Source organism: Mesoplodon densirostris, chromosome 2 (genome assembly GCF_025265405.1).
Source record: "Mesoplodon densirostris isolate mMesDen1 chromosome 2, mMesDen1 primary haplotype, whole genome shotgun sequence".
In the NCBI taxonomy this organism is placed as follows: domain Eukaryota; kingdom Metazoa; phylum Chordata; class Mammalia; order Artiodactyla; family Ziphiidae; genus Mesoplodon; species Mesoplodon densirostris.
The window spans coordinates 46,599,741-46,618,734 of NC_082662.1; the positions used below are offsets into that span (position 1 = coordinate 46,599,741).

The 18,994-nt window shown below is 42.9% G+C and overlaps 1 protein-coding gene across 5 annotated transcripts in view; it reads right to left on the reverse strand.

Annotated features, from left to right (window-relative positions):
• The window catches only part of YIPF1 (Yip1 domain family member 1), a 36,238-nt gene extending 17,669 nt beyond the window's left edge, over positions 1–18,569 (reverse strand). For 4 of the 5 annotated variants that reach the window (XM_060089825.1, XM_060089829.1, XM_060089828.1 and 1 more), the window contains exons 1-6: positions 18,462–18,569; positions 17,654–17,732; positions 13,189–13,352; positions 8,395–8,475; positions 8,034–8,121; positions 1,778–1,894 (exon numbers count right to left, since the gene is read on the reverse strand). In XM_060089825.1, coding sequence (XP_059945808.1) covers positions 1,778–1,894; positions 8,034–8,121; positions 8,395–8,475; positions 13,189–13,352; positions 17,654–17,684 — 481 coding nt within the window. In that variant the 5' untranslated portion in view covers positions 17,685–17,732; positions 18,462–18,569. Of the gene's footprint in view, positions 1–1,777; positions 1,895–8,033; positions 8,122–8,394; positions 8,476–13,188; positions 13,353–17,653; positions 17,733–18,102; positions 18,176–18,461 lie in introns of all 5 variants that reach the window. The other variant, XM_060089826.1, reaches the window with a different exon arrangement.
• Between the last annotated feature and the right edge of the window lie 425 nt (positions 18,570–18,994).

Sequence of the window (18,994 nt, forward strand, 5' to 3'; positions counted from 1 at the left end):
AAAATATTTATTGATCGAGTCAACGACTATCTTACTGGCACATACATCCCATGACTCCCTGATACAGGGATGCCCAGCCAAACAGTATAAGAACAAACAAGGACCCCTGACTCCTGCCCTCCCCCCTCCCCCCACAGCTTCCACACCCTCAGGCAGGGTGATTCACTCCTCTTTTCTGTCAGTATACCTCTACAGACTTCTGATATAGAAATTAACACATATTATTTATTACAGCAATATCCATTTACCTGTTTTTCTTTACTTAACCACTGAGCTACTTGAAGGCATACTGATAGCTCATGGATAACATTTATTGAGTTAAACTTAGACCAAGGTTACTTGACAAATGGAGTTGGGACTGAATCCAGGTCTGACTCCATAATGGAGGCGAGAAGAAGGGAAAATGGGCATGGAGGGTAGAGGGGAGGAAAGGAAGGCTACATGGACATACACACAGGTAAATACATTTCTCTACAGACACACAGATATGTGTACATACATATATAGCAATAGTTAATTTTACTGAACTCTTTTTGTACAAGGCACTATTCTAACCTCTACATACATCACTTCTTTATTCTTACAATAGCCCTATAATATAGGTATTCTTATTCCCATTTCACTGATAAGGAATCTGAGGCCAAGAGAGATGAAATAATTTGCCCAGCAAGATAGAAGCTAGTGAATGGTGAAGCTGGAGCCTGAAGCTGACGGCCTGGTTCCCGAGCCCATGCTCTTATACAGCCTTTCAACAGGAAATCAGGACAGAAGGGACGGAGGGAGGGAAGGAGAGAATGGAGAAAGTGGCTCAGGCCAATCTCCTGCAGAGCCAAACACCTCCAACTTGGGGTGGCTGACATCTGCAAATCCCTCAAAGCTGTTTGGTTTTTTTCCCCCAGCTACCCAATACTGCCACAAGAAAGGACGTTTTAAAATAAGAATGTCATCCACAAGCCCATCACTAGGACACGTTCACTTCTGCATTTTCCCTTCTAGGCCCTGACCATTTGTAAATTTCTCTTTAACAAAGTTGCTAACAGCACTGGCCTAAGTTTGTTTGTTTGTTTGTTTTTTGTGGTACCCGGGCCTCTCACTGTTGTGGCCTCTCCCGTTGCGGAGCACAGGCTCCGGACACGCAGGCTTGGCGGCCATGGCTCACGGGCCCAGCCGCTCCGCTGCATGTGGGATCTTCCCGGACCGGGGCACGAACCCGTGTCCCCTGCATCGGCAGGCGGACTCTCAACCACTGCGTCACCAGGGAAGCCCCTGGCCTAAGTTTGGATTATGAGTTTTCCGTGTTGCTCTAAGTGCTTCATAATTAATGGCTACAGCCCCAGCTAGTTGAGTCATCATGCCTTAAATAACAATGCCCCTATTGTTTCCAACATTTGGATAATACAAATAATGCTACAATGGAGACTTTCATGCACACTGCTTTTTACTTATTTTGTACATTTTTCTTTGGATAAATTCCAATTGCTATGGGGTCTTGCCTTACAGTTTTCCAAAAGAGTATATGGATTCAAAATATTGAATATACTTAATGCCACTGAACTGTACACTTAAAAATGGTTAAAATGGTACATTGTAGGTTATATATATTTTACCACAATAGAAAATAAAAAGACTATGTGGATTTATATAGACGGATGATTAATTTTGAGCCCTTAAAAAAGGGCTGCAGGACCGACAGACAGGGGTCTAAGAGCTCAGTGGGTAAAAAGAACTCACGGTTACCAACTAACAGCATTCCAAATGAGTCAAGCTATTCACCAACCTTTTCGGAATTCGGGCACATAATGGTATGTCTTCCTTCCCAGATGGATTAAGAAGTTGGAAAGATTCCCACTAATTGCTATGGCAAAGACCAACGTGGCACATATCCAAAAGGGGCCTGCAAAGCAAACCAGAAAATTCAGACAAGAAAATGAAGAACCAACTTTTAGGCTCTCACAAAATAATTTCTTATCTCCCTCACCCTATTCATGTGAGGTGAATATGAATTTTAGATGGAATCTAAAGGGAAGAGAAAAGGAATTTTAGATGGAATCAGTACTCGTTTAGTGGGGATTTTCTTTTTTAAAAGGTCAAACATGCAACTCAGTAATTAGCTGCCTTAAAGACAAGGGGGATTGAAATGCACAGACCAAAACACCTTCCATGATTAGATGAATAAAGACACTGATTTGCTTATAGTTTCTTTTATTGCAGGATCATCAAAAAAAATTTATGGACATTTTGTTAAACCTTCACCATCAGGAAACAGGAAGCAAAGGTTACTTCCTTTACATAAGTACCAAATGTTAATGCCAGAGAAAAATATTTTAAATCAAATAGGTCCTTTGTTGTCTAAATGGAAGAGTAGGGCAAGCAGAACACTTTAGGAAAGGGTTCGTTTAATCTAACAAATCACCGTGTATGTGTGTCTTTCTTTCTTTCTTTTTTTAATCAAAAAGTAATACATGCACATAGTTCAGTGTTCAAAAGGCACAAAAAAGGAATATAGAGAAAAGTAAAATTCCTTTCCTCTCTGTTCCCTAGCTATGCATTTTGCTTCCACAGAGCTCACCATTGTAACCAGTTTCTGGTGAATCCTGCCAGAGATTCCTATACACATATAAGCAAATGCATATTTGTGTGTGTGTGTGTGTGTGCACGCACTTTATACAAACTCTGACAAGCATATGTATTTCCACCTTATTATGTTCTGGAGATTCTACTATAGCTATTCATAAAAATCAGCTAATTCTTTTTTAGTGATTATAAAAAATTCCACTAAGTGGATGAGTGCACCATGCTTTGTAAATCCCTTTCATCATTTCGCTTCATTTCATGAACACCATCCTTGTTTCTCCCCATCTAGAAAAAGGACTATTAGAACAAATACAATTTTTAAATTTAGAGACTTCAATAAATTTTATGAATTTCATTTTTTCAATTTCACTAATATTCTGCAATATCTTTGGGGATAACTGCAGGCACCTTGACATATAAAATTAAGAAAATTATTGTGTTGGGGGAGACGGTTAGCAGAAATGCATGAGCACTTTTCGAAGTCAAGTTGCTTCCTTAAGGTGGGAAAGGGAGCACAAGCACTTGACTGGGAGGCTCCAAAGAGCCACCACCATCAGCTTCCCAAGGAGTGCCATTTACTCACTAGCCTGCAGGCGCTCTGATATGGCCAAGGATTAGATCCTGTTCACTGTATTATTCTGAGTGACTAACACATAAAATATTTAACAACAACAACAAAAAAAACCCTACAACCAACAACAATAATTTTAAAATCCCCAAAAGCTTTATTGAACAAATGAACAAAACTGACATGTTTTTGATGGGCTGAGACCATCAAAGCATGCGACCACAAGTGGTCAAAATATTATAGTACCCATACCTAGAAAGCAGAGACTATCGGATCCTGTCAGCCATTATTTACTAAATACCTACTATCCTCTGGGCCCTGGGCTGGTGCTGGGGACACAATGATGTATGACAGACACAGTTGCTGCCTCTGGTGCACTCAGGCACACAGGAAGCTTGGCCTCTAGAGAAACACAACCACCTGCTTGGCCTCTAGAGAAACACAACCACCAGGCCTGCCACAATGCTTCATTCTGTCTTCTTTCTTCCTCGTTCCTGCCAAATTCCTACTCTAATTATGGGGTGGGGTGGGAGGGAGCGTTAATTTAGTTTGTATTGTGCATTTTATGTTATAAAATATTTCTAACATACAGAAAAGCCCCAAAATGATAAAACAAACACTGGTATACCCATCATGCCTCTTTTTCAAATCTTTCTAATGCTGTCATACTACTTATATCCTTCTACAACATGCTTTTTTTTTAATTGACTATCGTTCTGAGATGTATCCATGTTGATGCTTATAGATCACATTCATTTCTAAAACCTACAGAATTCCGTATATGAACACACCATAATTTACTGATCCATTCTCCTGCTGATGAATATTTTGGTCATTTCTAAATATTTGCTATTACAAGCAATGCTGAGGCAATGAATAATAATATTCTTCTACTTGCCTTCTTGTATATATGTGAGTTTCTCTAAGACTATTCATCTAGGAGTAGAACTGCTAAGTTGTAAGGTATGAACATCTTCAAACTGCTCCAATTTGTGGCACCAGTTACATACCCACCCACATTATACAAAAGTTCCCCTTGCTCCACATTCTTGGCAACAGGTGGTATCAGTGTTTATGAAAAGCTGACTTAGAGTAGGTCATTCCTCTGTTCAGACCCTTTGATGGCATCTCACTCAAGCAAAAGCCAAAGTCTTCACTTGCTTACAAGACCCTACATGATGTGCCCCTCCACACTGTCCCTCTGACCTCAGCCATTAGACACCCTTGTTCACTTTGGCCCAGTCACACTAGACTCTTCACTGTTCTTTGAGCACATGAGGCAAGTTCCTGCCCCAGGGCCTTTGCACGTGCTGAGCTCTGTTTCAAATGCTCTTCCCTGAGATACCTATATGTATTGCTCCCAATTCCTTCAGGCGTTTACTCAAATAAATTTAAAGTTTTTTTAAATTTCAAATCCACCCACCTACACAAACATTTACTGTCTTTCTTCTCTGCTTTTAAATTTTCACCTTAGCATTTATCACTAGCACACTATGTACTGATATTTTACCTATTTTCTTTGTCTATTGTTAAACTTAGATCATAAACTCCCTCAGGGCAGGGATTTTTGTCTGTTTTATTTACTACTGTACCTCCAGTGCCTAGAAGAGTAAGTGTTCCATATTTGTTGAATTAATTGAATGAATGAATGAAGACAAGCCAATCTGTATGCTTGCTAAAATAATGGACATAAATAATATCCTGTTTAAATTTTTATTTCAGGTAGGGATAACTATCTTTTCATATATTTATTGGCCATTTGGGTTTCCTTTTCTGTGAATTGCTCATTTTCCCCCAGAACTTATACTTGGTTTTATTCTCATAATCAGTAGGCATCCTACATGTACACTTGCTTTGCATCCTTTGTGGGTTATATGCATTGAAATATTATCTCTGGTCTGTGGTTTATTTATTTATTACCTTGCTTATGGTTTATTTTGTGGTGTAGAAATTTTTATTTATTTTTTTGGCTGTGTTAGATCTTCGTTGCCATGCACGGGCTTTCTCTAGTTGTGGTGAGCGGGGGCTACTCTTCGATGTGGTGCGCGGGCTTCTCATTGTGGTGGCTTCTCTTGTTGCGGAGCACGGGCTCTAGGCGTGCAGGCTTCAGTAGTTGTGGCAGGTGGGCTCAGTAGTTGTGGCTTGCGGGCTCTAGAGCTCAGGCTCAGTAGCTGTGGTGCACGGGCTTAGCTGCTCCACAGCATGTGGGATCTTCCCGGGCCAGGGCTCGAACCCGTGTCCCTTGCATTGGCAGGCAGATTCTTAACCACTGCACTACCAGGGAAGCCCAGAAATTTTAAATTTGAGTTGAAATGTAGTCAAATTCATCAGTCTTTCCCTCAGATTCTACAGACTGGCTCTTCTGTCATCTTGTTCCTGACCACTTTCCTCCAACCCACCCCACGAGGCCCAGCCCTCTCTGCTAGAAAACACTTTACCAATATTGTACCTTCTTTTTTTAACCATGTCTATGGGCTCATGAGATTAGTAATGTTGTGGGAAGAAGGATGCTTTAGGTTCGTATCCTGGCCTTGTCACGAAAGACAGCCAAACACAGTGATGAAGAATATGGATTAGGAGCTACAGTGCTGATGTGAATCCTCCGCCACTTACTAGCTGCGTGATCTTAGGCCAGTTGCTAGACTTCTATGCGACACAGTGTCCTCATCTACACAATGGGCATAATAATAGTACCTACCTCGTAAAGTTGGGGTTATTATGAAGATTACATGAGTTAATTCAGGTTGTTCCCTAATAACAGTGTCTGGCATATATCAAGCATTCTATGTGTGTTTGCTATTATTGTTGTTGTTGTTGATGTTGTTGCTAACTCTGAGACTGTAGGCAGGCTGTCCTCCCCAAACCTCAATTTTTCTCTTTTGTAAGATAAGGCTACCTTGGAGCGTGGGAAATAAAACAGTGTAACACAGTAAAACAGTGTTGAACTCCATGCTTGGCACCTGTTAGGTGCTCAACAAATGCTGGGTACCTCTCTTCTTTCTCCTTGGGGATGGAGATCATGACTTTATCTTTGAATCCTCAGTCTCCAGCACAAAATAAAGTGCTCAAAACCTGTTTGAGTACCTACTCTGCACCAAGCCCTCTGCCTGGTGCTGATGACATGGATTTCTCAGACACAGAGTCTGCTTCTCAAGAAGTTCTCAGGCTAGAAGTAAAGAAGAATGAGAGCTAGGAAGAAATGCCACCTTGGCAACCTTTAGCTGAGAGGCCTGGGCCAAGGCAATGGTTTTCACACTATGCTCCCCGGAGCTCCAGGAATTCCATGGACATCTGGATGGAACTTCTGTGTCTGTCCCTGAGGGAGGAAGCTGAGTGGAAGGGAGACTTCCCTCAACCTCCATCAGAGCTGCTCCACTTTGACTGGTTTTAAATATTGGACATCCGTGCCATTTGATGAAAAGGTTCTGTAGCTTAAAAACACCAGTCTAATAGAATAAATGGGGGCTTTTACATAAAACTAAACTATGAGCTAGTTCTACTTTTTTTGGGGGGGGGGCATGCTGTGCGACTTGTGGGATCTTAGTTCCAGGAACTGAACCCATGGCCCCTGCAGTGGAAGCTCAGAGTCCTAACCACTGGGCCACCAGGGAATTCCCTACTTTTACTCTTTAACTGATGTATAGTTGATTTATAATATTACATAAGTTTCAAGTGTACAACACAGTGAGTCACAATTTTTAAAGGTTACATTCCATTTATAGTTATTATAAAATATTTGCTATATTCCCTGTGCTGCATAGTATATCCTTATAGCTTATTTATTTTATACTTAACTAGTTTGTACCTCTTAATCCCCTACCCCTTATCTTGCCCCTCCTCCCTTCCCTCTACCCACTGGTGACTACTAGCTTGTTCTCTATATCTGTGAGTCTGTATCTTTTTTGTTAGATTCACTAGTTTGTTTTAGTGTTTAGATTCCACATATAAGTGATACCATAAGCATCTGTCTTTCTCAGTCTGACATATTTCACTAAGCATTAACACCCTCCAAGTTCATCCATGATGTTGCAAATCTCAGTTTTAGTTTTCTCACATGGAAAACAGGGAAAAGAGTACTTAATACATAGCCTTGTTGAAAAGGATTAAAGAGTGTATGTAGTGACTGGCACACAATAGATTCTCCTGAATTCCTTTTCCTCTTATAATCAACAAGTATAATCACTCTAAAATTTAATGTTTAGGATTGAGCATATATATTACTGAACCCCACTGAGCACCAGCTTCCTCTTTTGAAAAACGGTGATAATAATACCTACCCAAAGGTTGATGCAAGAATTAAGTGTGCCCATGTGCACCAAGTCTTTCGTACAGCACCTGCAAACAGAAGCACTCAGAGCCGCCGGCTCTCTTCTCCCCTCAAACACAGGCCACCGTTGTTGGAACCCTTTCCTTCAGGATCACTGGATGGACCTCTGATCCCTTCTCGGATAGCAGGGAGGTCGGAATGACATTATCCCCTGGCCCATCCTCTTACAGACTTTCAAGGGGAAGCCAGCCTGTGCAGAGCTGGAACTCAGCACATCATGAATAAGCATGAGAGAAGCTCCTCCACACTCACCCCCACCAGGAAATCCTCTAAAATTAAAATCAACAATCTCCTCTAACACAAGTGACTTAACTTGTCTTGAATTTGTAATGTCATTTGAAGACTTTCAAAGGACATACTATTACTTGTCATCAGCGCATTAATAGAACATACAATTGCATTTTCTCCAAATTCTCTGTAACAGTTGCTATCAAAGCTCAGAAGAGTCAAATAAAACACCAGATGCCCCACCAACAGTGCGCTTCTGCGACTTTCCAGGCAACCCGCACACTCACCTGAGCTTAGCTGGGACATGGAAAAGAATCAAAACAGCACTACACATACCATAGAGATCTGGGTTGCTGCGGATATACAACCTCACAAAGTTTTTTCCTGGTATTGGCAAAAGAGACCCCTTTATTCTGTCAAAGACCTGCAAAACAGCACAGCAGTTAAGTCTACTGAAGATTTTTTTCTTAAAGTTTAATAAGTTTGCCCTGCAAAATTGAAACTCAGTGATTATAGCTTTTATTATTTATTTAGTATTTTTTTATTATTTCATTTAGTATTTTCAAATGCTAATTGACCTTTTACTTTTGAAGACCATATCCAGTATATAAAACCTTTCACATTACTCGATTGTTTAACCATAGAAGAAACAAGTCTGCATTATATGACAAAAGAAAGGTAAATCTGGTTTACAAACCTGGTAAGTGTCTACATCAAAGAATGTTTGATAGTATTCAAATGTCCAGAAGGGGGAGCTTTTCTTCTGTCCAGCAAGTAACTGTCAGAGGTAAAATAAAAAACGTAATGAACACAGAAGCAATTTCCTTATTCTAGCTACCCAGAGAAAGAGAAAGAGAGAGGGTCTAATGGAAAATCAAGATGTACGAAAGACCAAACTCTTCTGCATTCATCAATCAATTTTACCACAGCCATGCCCAATTCTCAGCCTGACATAAAAGCATCAGCTCTGAAGACACACCAAAAGGTTTCAAATCCTGGTCCCTCCACCAGGGGATGGCTTCATCAAATCACTAGACTCATCTCAGTCTTCCTTATCTAAAAAGTACAGGTGGGCTTCCCTGGTGGCGCAGTGGTTGAGAGCCCGCCTGCCGATGCAGGGTACGCGGGTTCGTGCCCCGGTCCGGGAAGATCCCACATGCCGCGGAGCGGCTGGGCCCGTGGGCCATGGCCACTGAGCCTGCGCGTCCAGAGCCTGTGCTCCGCAACGGGAGAGGCCACAACAGTGAGAGGCCCGTGTACCGCAAAAAAAAAAGAAAAAAAATTAAAAAAAAAAAAGTGCAGGTAACAAGATCTACCTTATAGGATAATAGGAAGGATTAGCTTAATTACTATGCAAAACAACATATATATGTATATACACACACACAAACATGTACCTACAGAAGGCAGTCAGTGTAAATATCTTTTCCCCTTCCTCCACTTCAACATCCTCACTACTATCACCACCTGAATTCTCAAAAATCTGATATACTGACTCACTCTAAACAATTAAAAACTTAAAATATACTGCTCTAACAGAAAACCAAAATTCCTATTTAGAAGAGGCGCACTAGGAAGGCCATGCCTGCACCAAGAGCACAGCTCTCTACAGAAGAATGCACGCCCCATGCCAGGAAGTGTGACTGCCATCCTCAGATATCTGAAGAGGATTCATACAGCAAAAAGTACAGATGCACTCTAAGGACCTTTGCAAGATGAGGGAAGGTACTATAGGCAGATATTTTTTGTTCACTATAAAGGAAAATTTTCCCCATTAAAGTTTTCCAAAAGTGGTAGGGGCTGCTTTACATGGTCATGAGCAGCCTGCTCCTAGAGGTATTCAAGTGCTGTCTTTCTGACATACCACGGACAGCATTAATATCTTGAGAGGGAAGCTGAAATACAGTAAGTCCCCTATATACGAACAAGTTCCATGCCGAGAGTGCGTTTGGAAATCCAATTTGTTCCTAAGTCCAACAAAGTTAGCCTAGGTGCCCAACAAACACAATCAGCTATATAGTACTGCACTGTAATAGGTTTATAATACTTTTCACACAAATAATACATGAAAAACCAACACAAAAAATAAAGAAAACATTTTTTTTGCAGTACGCGGGCCTCTCACTGTTGTGGAGCACAGGCTCTGGACGGACGCACAGGCTCAGCAGCCATGGCTCACGGGCCCAGCCGCTCTGCAGCATGTGGGATCTTCGCAGACCGGGGCACGAACCTGTGTCCCCTGCATCGGCAGGCGGACTCTCAACCACTGCACCACCAGGGAAGCCCAAGAAAACATTTTTAATCTTACAGTACAATACCTTGAAAAGTACAGTAGTACAGTATAACAGCTGGCATACAGGGGCTGGCATCGAGTGAACAGGCAAGAAGAGTTACTGACTGGAGGAGGGAGAGGAGGTGGGAGATGGTAGAGCTGAAGGATCTTCAGCAATAGGACACGGAGGGCAAGGTGCAATTTCACTCACTCCTGCCACTGATGGCACAGGTTCTGGTTCCTTGCTGGATTCAATTCTATCTACCCTCTTAAAAAAATGATCCAGTGATGTCTGGGTAGTACTGTACCAGCTATATCACCGCTGCTTTTACGCTTGCTTCTGGAGATCCTGGGCTTGAAATAAAGACACTGTACTCTATACAGTACTGTACAGTAAAGTTCACAAAAGCACAAACACTTGTAGAGGATGCACGCATGTGACAATGTACGCCAGACACATGAACTTACATGACTGGACATGCGAACACACGTTCGAATCTTTGAAAGTTCGCAACTTTAAGGTTCATATGTAGGGGACTTACTGTAGAGGAAACTGTAGATTCTTTCCAACTCTAATATTGCAAGATACTGAACACCAGAGACCCATGTTCCATAAGCTAGGTCAAGAAATTCTGTCACTATCATAGAATATTGGTAACCTCTCCCCGATTCCCTGACGAAATTAAGATAACGAATAAAATGTTTTCAGTTTTAAGATTTTTTTCCCCTATACAATGCTTCTTAAACTTTTGATGGCTGCTGTTGTTCAGTGTGATGGTAAATTTTACGTGTCAACTTGGCTGGGCCATGATGCCCAGATAGTTGATCAAACATTGTTCTGGATGTTTCTGTAAGGGTGTTTTTGGATGAGCTTTACATTTAAATTGGTGGACTTTTTGAATAAAGCAGATTGCCCTCCATAATGTGGGTGGACCACAGCCAATCAGGTGAAGGCCTGAATAGAACCAAAGGCTGACCCCCTGAGCAAGAGGGACTCCTCCAGCAGATGCCCTCAGACTTCATCTGCAATATCAGCTCTTCCTACTTCTCCAGCACAATGTCTTTGGATTCAAATTCTCTTTCCTGAGTCTCCAGCCTGCCAGCATCCTCCATCAGATTTTGGACTCACCAAGCATCCACAATCATGTGAACCAATTCAAAAAAAAGTAAATCTCTTTCTCTACATATACATATCCTATTGATCTATTTCTCTGGAGAACCGTAACTAATTAATACACTCAGTTATACTAAAAATCATTCCTATATCCTGAGGGTGCCAACAACTTTGATAAGCACTTAACATACACTACTCTAATACAGAGGGACTCAGAGTACCTTGGTTTAAAGCTCCATCTGCACCTGCCAGCTGTGTGTCCTGGGGCAAGTCACTTAAAATCTGTGCCTCAGGTTTCTCGTTTACAAAATGAAGCTAAGAATAGTTCCTTGCATATAGGGTTGTTTTAAGGATTAAATGAGATGATCCAAGTAAGGAACTTTAAATGGTACCTGGCAGCTATTAAAAACTGAGTAAATATTAGCTGTTGTGATGATAATGATGACAATAGTCAGTATACTATTTTCTTATATTTCCAATGAGGAAATCCAGGTTTAGGGAAATTAAAGTACCTTATCCAAGACCACAGAGCTACTACTACTGGCCAGACCTGGATTCAAACTCAGGCTCCTAAGTCTGAGCTCTTGCCACAATACCTAGTATACAATGCTATTTAATTTGACATACACTTTGGTACTTATTTTGATATTTCATGGAGTTCCACGAAGAGCACTTGCCCCTCCACTATTTCATGAGCCTGTGAACACACTGCTATAAACTGAGTACTCCTCTAGTGAATCACAATCCTGATCCATTTATAAAATATTACTAGAAATACTGTTTTTCTGGAATGCACCAACAGTGTACATGGAAGTAAATTTTTGTGATCAAAAACAGCTCTGAGGGGGCCTCCCTGGTGGCGCAGTGGTTGAGAGTCCGCCTGCCGATGCAGGGGATACGGGTTCGTGCCCCGGTCTGGGAGGATCCCATATGCCGCGGAGCGGCTGGGCCCGTGAGCCATGGCCGCTGGGCCTGCGCATCCGGAGCCTGTGCTCTGCAACGGGGGAGGCCACAACAGTGAGAGGCCCGCATACCGCAAAAAGAAAAAAAGAAAAAAAAAAAAACAGCTCTGATATTCAAAATTCAACCAGATGCAGAAACCTAGAACTCTCCAATAGAATCCTCCCTCTCTTCCTCACCCCTTTTCCACCAAGTCCTAGTGAGCCCATCTGCTAAACATCTGTATCCAGTTCTAGCTCAGGCCACTTCACCAGTCTCCTACCTGGTTTTCTGGCCTCTAGTCCGTCTCCCACCAATTCATACTCCACAGGGCCCTGTATCTTAAATATCTTTAAACGTATCTGGTCATATTGTTTAAAATCTTTCAATGGCTCCCAATGGTTTTCAGAATACAATTCATACTCAGAGGGTTGAGTCCTTGCCTATCTGTGAGCCTCATCTCCTGTCTTCACTTATATTTTGCTCCCAACGTACACGAAGATGGAAGATGTGCTTTCTGTACCATGTTCTTTCATGCCTCTGTGACTTCACCAAAACTGTTCCCTTTACCCAGATCACCCTTCCACACCTTCTTCCCGGGTTCGCCTATTCTTTCAACAAGGTTCAGTTTAAGTGTCACTGCCTCCAGGAAGCCTTCTGTAACCCCCTTCTCTCTGCTCCCACAACCCCAGCGTGTTTCCCATGGGTAACAATGGTCTGTTTGCTTGTCTGTTTCTCCCCCAAGGCAGATTTACCTTGATTTACATGATTTACTTTCGTGTCGCCACTGCTTGGCATTCTACCTGGCACACAGGAGACAGATAAATGCATGAGTGAGGTTTTTAAAAGTTAAAAGAGTAAGCTGGGACGAAGTGAGATAGTGGCATAGACTTATATACACGACCAAAGGTAAAATAGATAGCTAGTGGGAAGCAGCTGCACAGCACAGGGAGATCAGCTCGGTGCTTTGTGACTGCCTAGAGGGATGGGATAGGGCGGGTGGGAGGGAGACGCAAGAGGGAGGAGATATGGGGATACATGTATGTGTAGAGCTGATTCACTTTGTTATAAAGCAGAAACTAACACACCATTGTAAAGCAATTATACTCCAATAAAGATGTTAAAAAAATTAAAAGAAAAAAACAATTTAAAAGACAAGTTCAAACCTCGGTTTTGTCAGAGTCATCATTTCCTAGTAACTCATCATCCTCTTCTCTCCCTGAGCCTCCTGGGGCTCCTGGCTGGTGTTTTGGGGTTTCACCAGGATCCTCAATGCTTATTGTGGTGGCATCTGGGTTTGCTGCTAGAGAAGTGGCTGCATCACCAAATTCTGAAATCAATTAGAGTACAAGGGTATCAGTGACCTTACCCACACTGGAAATGCCATACTTTTAATTTAAAGACAAGCTGTTACAACCTCAGCTTTGCTACAGACCCTATCTGAGACAAGTGGCAAAAGGCTCTGAAAAAAATCTCATCTAGAAATCAAGCTGACAAAGAAAAATGATTATGAAAACAACAGAATTTGAAGTCAGACCAGAATTTTAGTCCTGGCTCAGTTACTTACTAAGTATTCAAGCCTGAGTAAGTAACTTAACCTCTATAAGCTTCAGTGTTCTCATCTATACGATGGGGAGAATAATATTTGTTTTCAGGAATTTTGGGAAAGTTAGGAATATTACTTAAGTAAAGCCCTTAGCAGAGTGCCTGGCCCGTAGCAAGTAACCAATCTAACCCTCTCTTCTTTGATTCAAGTTCAAAAAAACTTAATGGAAGTTATTTTTTCCAATAAGTCCTATGTAATCACTACAGAACACACGAGGACAAAAATGAAAGTAGAAACAACAGAATAAAAATCACTCTTAGTCCCATCCACATAAAAGCAAACACTATTAACTTCTGGTATATTTCCTTTTCTCTATAGAGTAGATTCATGCCAGTGATGACCATTCACTCAACAAATATTTACTGCGTGCCTACAGTGTACCAAGTGCTGAATTAGGATGTGAGTACTATGTAAACAATGCTGTACCCTGCTCCATCTGCCAGGGATTATGTAAGAAATTATTTTTTTCATATTATATCAGTCTTTAAAATGATCAGTTGGGCTTCCCTGGTGGCACAGTGGTTGAGAGTCCGCCTGCCGATGCAGGGGACACGGGTTCGTGCCCCGGTCCGGGAGGATCCCACATGCCGTGGAGCGGCTGGGCCCGTGAGCCATGGCCGCTGAGCCTGCGCGTCCAGAGCCTGTGCTCCGCAACGGAGAGGCCACAACAGTGAGAGAGGCCCGCGTACCGCAAAAAAAAAAAAAAAAAAAAAAAAAGATCAGTTACGTGGCTACATAACAGTTCATCAGCTGGAGGTGGGAACAGTGGGAGAGAGACACCACAAGTTAACACAATTATTCCACTGTTATTGGATGTTTGGGTGCTTCTCGTTTTTCATTAGTACAGATAACACTGCAGGGAGCATCTTTGAGGAGAAAGCTCTTGGGGTTATTGCCTTAGTATGAGCACTATCAGTGCGATCACCAGGTCAAAGGGCACAGACCATTTTTAAGGCTCTTGAGCCATACTGCTAAACTGTTCTCCAAAAGAACCTCACCTATTCATGTCCACCAGCCATGATTGTGACTTCCTGTCTCTGGGCATCCTAACAAACTTTATTTAGCCACTCTTAGATAAAATTTAGGGCAGCTGTGGAATTTGGCAGGACTCAGCAAGGATGCCAGCAGGGCACCACTGTGACACTACAATCATGGCAGTAGGATGGGGCTCTTGGATAATCGAGCCCAATCTTACTGCCTTTCAGCTACGCAAATAGTTTTATGGAGATAATTAAAGTGGCTGAAATTAATAAGGTGGCTGATCCGTAACAACTACTCAAGCTTCAGTCTCCCATGTTTTGGCAGCATGAGGCTCTGTAATGAGAGGGTCCTCTGTTTAAGGTAAGACTCTAGCACTCCATGACCTTGGGCAAGTCACCCCATACCTCTGAGTCTCTGTTTCTCTAAAAAGTAGAAAATACTTATCTCGCAGAGAGATTCTGAGGATGATATGAGATAATAATAAATACTGTTATCGCTATCATTTACTGACTGGACAAGGCACTGACATTTAAAAAGATGGTTATAACTTTGCCTGAAGGAATCAGTCCAAGGAAGATATATTTAAGTTTCATATTTTTAAAACAGTAGTTTACCAGGGGAAAGGACATGCCAGAAGGAGGAACAGAGAGTGTCACTTTAGACGTACCAAGTCCAAAGAGGTTCAAGAGATGATAACTCATCTAGTTGATGGGATTAGGAAAGGCTGCTTGAAGAAGCTGCCGTATGAGAAGGATGGCCAGAAGCAGTGGGGATGGCATCTCAGGCAAAGGGCATGGGATGAGCAAGACCCAGAAGACAGAAAATGTGTTCCGTGTGTGAAGAACAGCAGATGGAAAGTCTGATTTTGATGTAGGATGTGTGTACCTCACACATGATGACTATTCACATGTTCTGCTCTGTATTAGTTATTCTTGTCCATCTCAGTGCCTTGAGGGCAAGATTGGTATGCTTCTTATTTCTGCCACCAACATTATCTGCTTCTACATCCTATGCTATGTTTTGCCTCTATTCCTTTCCTGACATAATGTCTCCCACCTGCAGGGCCCTGACCTTCACTTTTTCATTTAACACTACCATTTTTCCTCGGAGAAGCTTTCCATGACCCCCACAGCATCCTGTGTTCTTCTTTTCTAAAGAGCCAAGTCTTTAACATGGTGTATAAAGCCCTGTGTGACTTGGCTCCTGCTTCCTCTCAAACCTCACCTTGTGACAGGCCTCCCCCACCATCTGTGCTCTGGTACACTGGCCTTCTTTTAATTCCTTGGGAAAGAAAATGAAACAGACTTCCTCCCTTCTCAAGTACTCCGCACGTGCTGTTCTTTACCCTTGAACTTTCTTGCACTGTACTCCCAGATAGGATGACCAAGGAAGGCCTCTGGAATGAAGTGAGATTTGAGCAGAGCAAGGGAACAAGCCATGTGGCTATCTGGACTAAAAATGTCCCAAACAGAAGGATGGCTCAAAAGCCCTAAGCTGTTAGTGTACCTGGCGTCTAGGAGGGACAGTGATGAGGCCCATGTGGGTAGGCAGAGAGAAAGGGCTAGAGTAGCAGGAGATGAAATCAGAGGCAGCGGAGGCCTGGATCATGTAGGGCCTCCTAAGCACAGAAAGGGCTCTGTCTTCCACTCCTAGTGAGATGGGAGCCACTGGAAGGTTCAGAAGGAATGACATAATCTGACTTGGTTTTAAAGGTCTACTCTGGCTGCAAAATACAGACTGTAGGGGGTAAGGGAGGATGCAGGAAGACCTGAAGGAAGGTAAGGGCTATAATCCAGACATGAGGTGATGGTGACCTTGAGCACGGTGGGATAGTGGACGAGGTGGCGAAAAGTGGTCAGATATTGGTTGTATTTTGCAGGTGGAACTGATAGTATTGGCTGATGAAGTGGATATCTCTTTAAACATCGTATCGCTTCCTTAGATAGTAGTAAGATAGCGTAGGTGGTGATGCCTGGGTTCAAACCCTGCTTTACCACTTACTATAACCTTTAAGCAAATGACTTAATTTTCCTGTGTTTCAGTTTCCTCATTGGTAAAATAGGGAGAATAAAATAACTATTTCAGGGCTTCCCTGGTGGCGCAGTGATTGAGAGTCCGCCTGCCGATACAGGGGACACAGGTTCGAGCCCTGGTCCGGGAAGATCCCACATGCTGCGGAGCAGCTGGGCCCGTGAGCCATGGCCGCTGAGCCTGCGCGTCCGGAGCCTGTGCTCCGCAACGGGAGAGGCCACAACAGTGAGAGGCCCACATACCGCAAAAAAAAACCCCAAAAAACAAAAAACAAAAAAGCTATTTCATAAAGTTGACATAAGGAGTAAATGAGTAAATATTTGTAAAGCACTTAGAACACTGCCTGCCATTTAGGAAATACTATACAAGTGTTTACAAGGCAAATGAGCATTCGTCAATCCCCAGCTTAAGTCAGGCTCTGGGTTATGAGTTACGAACTTTTCCTCCAGCACTTTCATAGTTTATAGATATATATTTAAATGATCATTTAACAAATAAATGTCTCCCTCACTAGACTGAGAGCTTCATAAGGGAAGAAACTGTTCACTCTTCTACCCTGGTAACTAGAACAATTGCCTGGTTCATGGTCACACTCATGACAGATTTACTGAGTCAGTGAAGGAATGACCTGATCACATTTCATTATAATTATCTTTTTACACTTTTATCTACTCTACCAGTGTAAAAAACTTCTCCTTTATCTTCTGATCTCCTGTATCTAGTAGAATTCTAAGCACAAAATAGGTGCTCAATAAATGCGTGTTGAACTAAAGCAAGAACTCTATAAACATTTTCTGTAATCACTGCACTAAATTTATATTACCAATCTGAAGGGCTGTTTGGCAAAAAAGAACAGCTGGTGTGAACAAATAGAATAACCTGAGTGTGGCAAACATTCTTTTACCAAGATATCTGAAGTAATCTTCTTTAATATATGCACCAGCATAGCAACGGAAATTCTGCTGTGACTGCAGAAATACTGATCATAAAAGGTGGGCACCCAACGGATGTACCTTCAAACTGCAAGTCATCTACAGCTGCCATTCAGCCAAGGGTCTTCTCCCAATTATTAGGAAGATAATTTACAGAGGTCTAAAAAGGAAAAATAAATAAATTTCATACGATAACATAAAAAAAAAATCTACAAACGAATCTTATTTCAGCATTAGAAATGGTATTGCTTTTCCTTGCGTCCTTTTTTAGTGGGATCCGATAGGTTTATATAAAGATAACCATTTAGCGTCAGATACTATTAAAACGGTTATAAAAAAACTAATGGTGGGGGGCTCCATTGGTTCCATGCAATCTCACTGTGTGGGTTTTTAAGGGCCAGGTGCAGTCTGGAGATGGAAGGATGAGGAAGGGGAGGCTGGGGTTTGAGAGACGTGGCTATGAGGGCAGTGGAGAGCAAAGGAAGTCAGCCTAGCCAGTGGTTAAGGGCACAGGCTCTGGAGTCACAGACCTGGGTTTGATTCCCGATTCTGCTGCTTCTGGCCGTTAAGACTGTGGGCTCCTGGGGGCCTCAATTTCCTCATCTGTAAAATGGGTTCATAATTGTACCTACTCACACATTGTTGGGTGCCATTAACTGAGGCAAGTAAGTGTAAGGCGCTTAGTGCACATCGAAGCAATTAGTAGGCGCTGGAGTGATGGGGACCCTACAGCCTGGGGCACCGTGAGTCCAGGACGGTCTGGGAAAGCGCTGCCCAAGAAGCACGGACAGTGTTTTAGGAGGAGAAGCTGGGCCGCAGCGGCCCGGGTGAGCAGGAGATCCCGAGCTCCCTCAGTCCCGGGCCGGCCCCACAGACCCCGCCACCTCACCTCGCGGGGCTCGGCGTCCAGCTGGTGCCAGTAATCCTCGGGCCTCAGATTCTGCGCGCAGGTTCTGGTCCCGCCGAGTTGCCGGAAACCGGAGATCCGGGGGGCAGACCTTCTCCACCTCCTCCGGGCAGAGCCCCGCCTCCTTAAAAAGACAGCAGCTCCCGGAGACGCCGCTTCCCGAGACCTCAGCGGGCAACTGCACCAAAGCTCGCTCCCTCCGCGGCCCCTCGAAGGGCGAGGCTTCGGCTCTTAAAGAGGCAGGTGGCGTCGGGCGGACCGGTGGGGACGTGGAGAGCGTCCGCCTCGGCTCACCTCGCTCCGGGGACGAGGGGCGCAGAGAATTCTCTGGAGAGTGGGGTTTACTTTATGTTTGGTTATACCTCTTTTCTTATTGAAATATAAAGTAGCGTAACGGAAGACGATTGTGAAAAGGAAAAAATGTCATCAATCCCCCCATTCTTTTTTGGCCATAAAAATTTAATTAACCAGTGAAGGAGAACGAGTCAATTAGTTTTTGAGTGTTGAATCAGTGA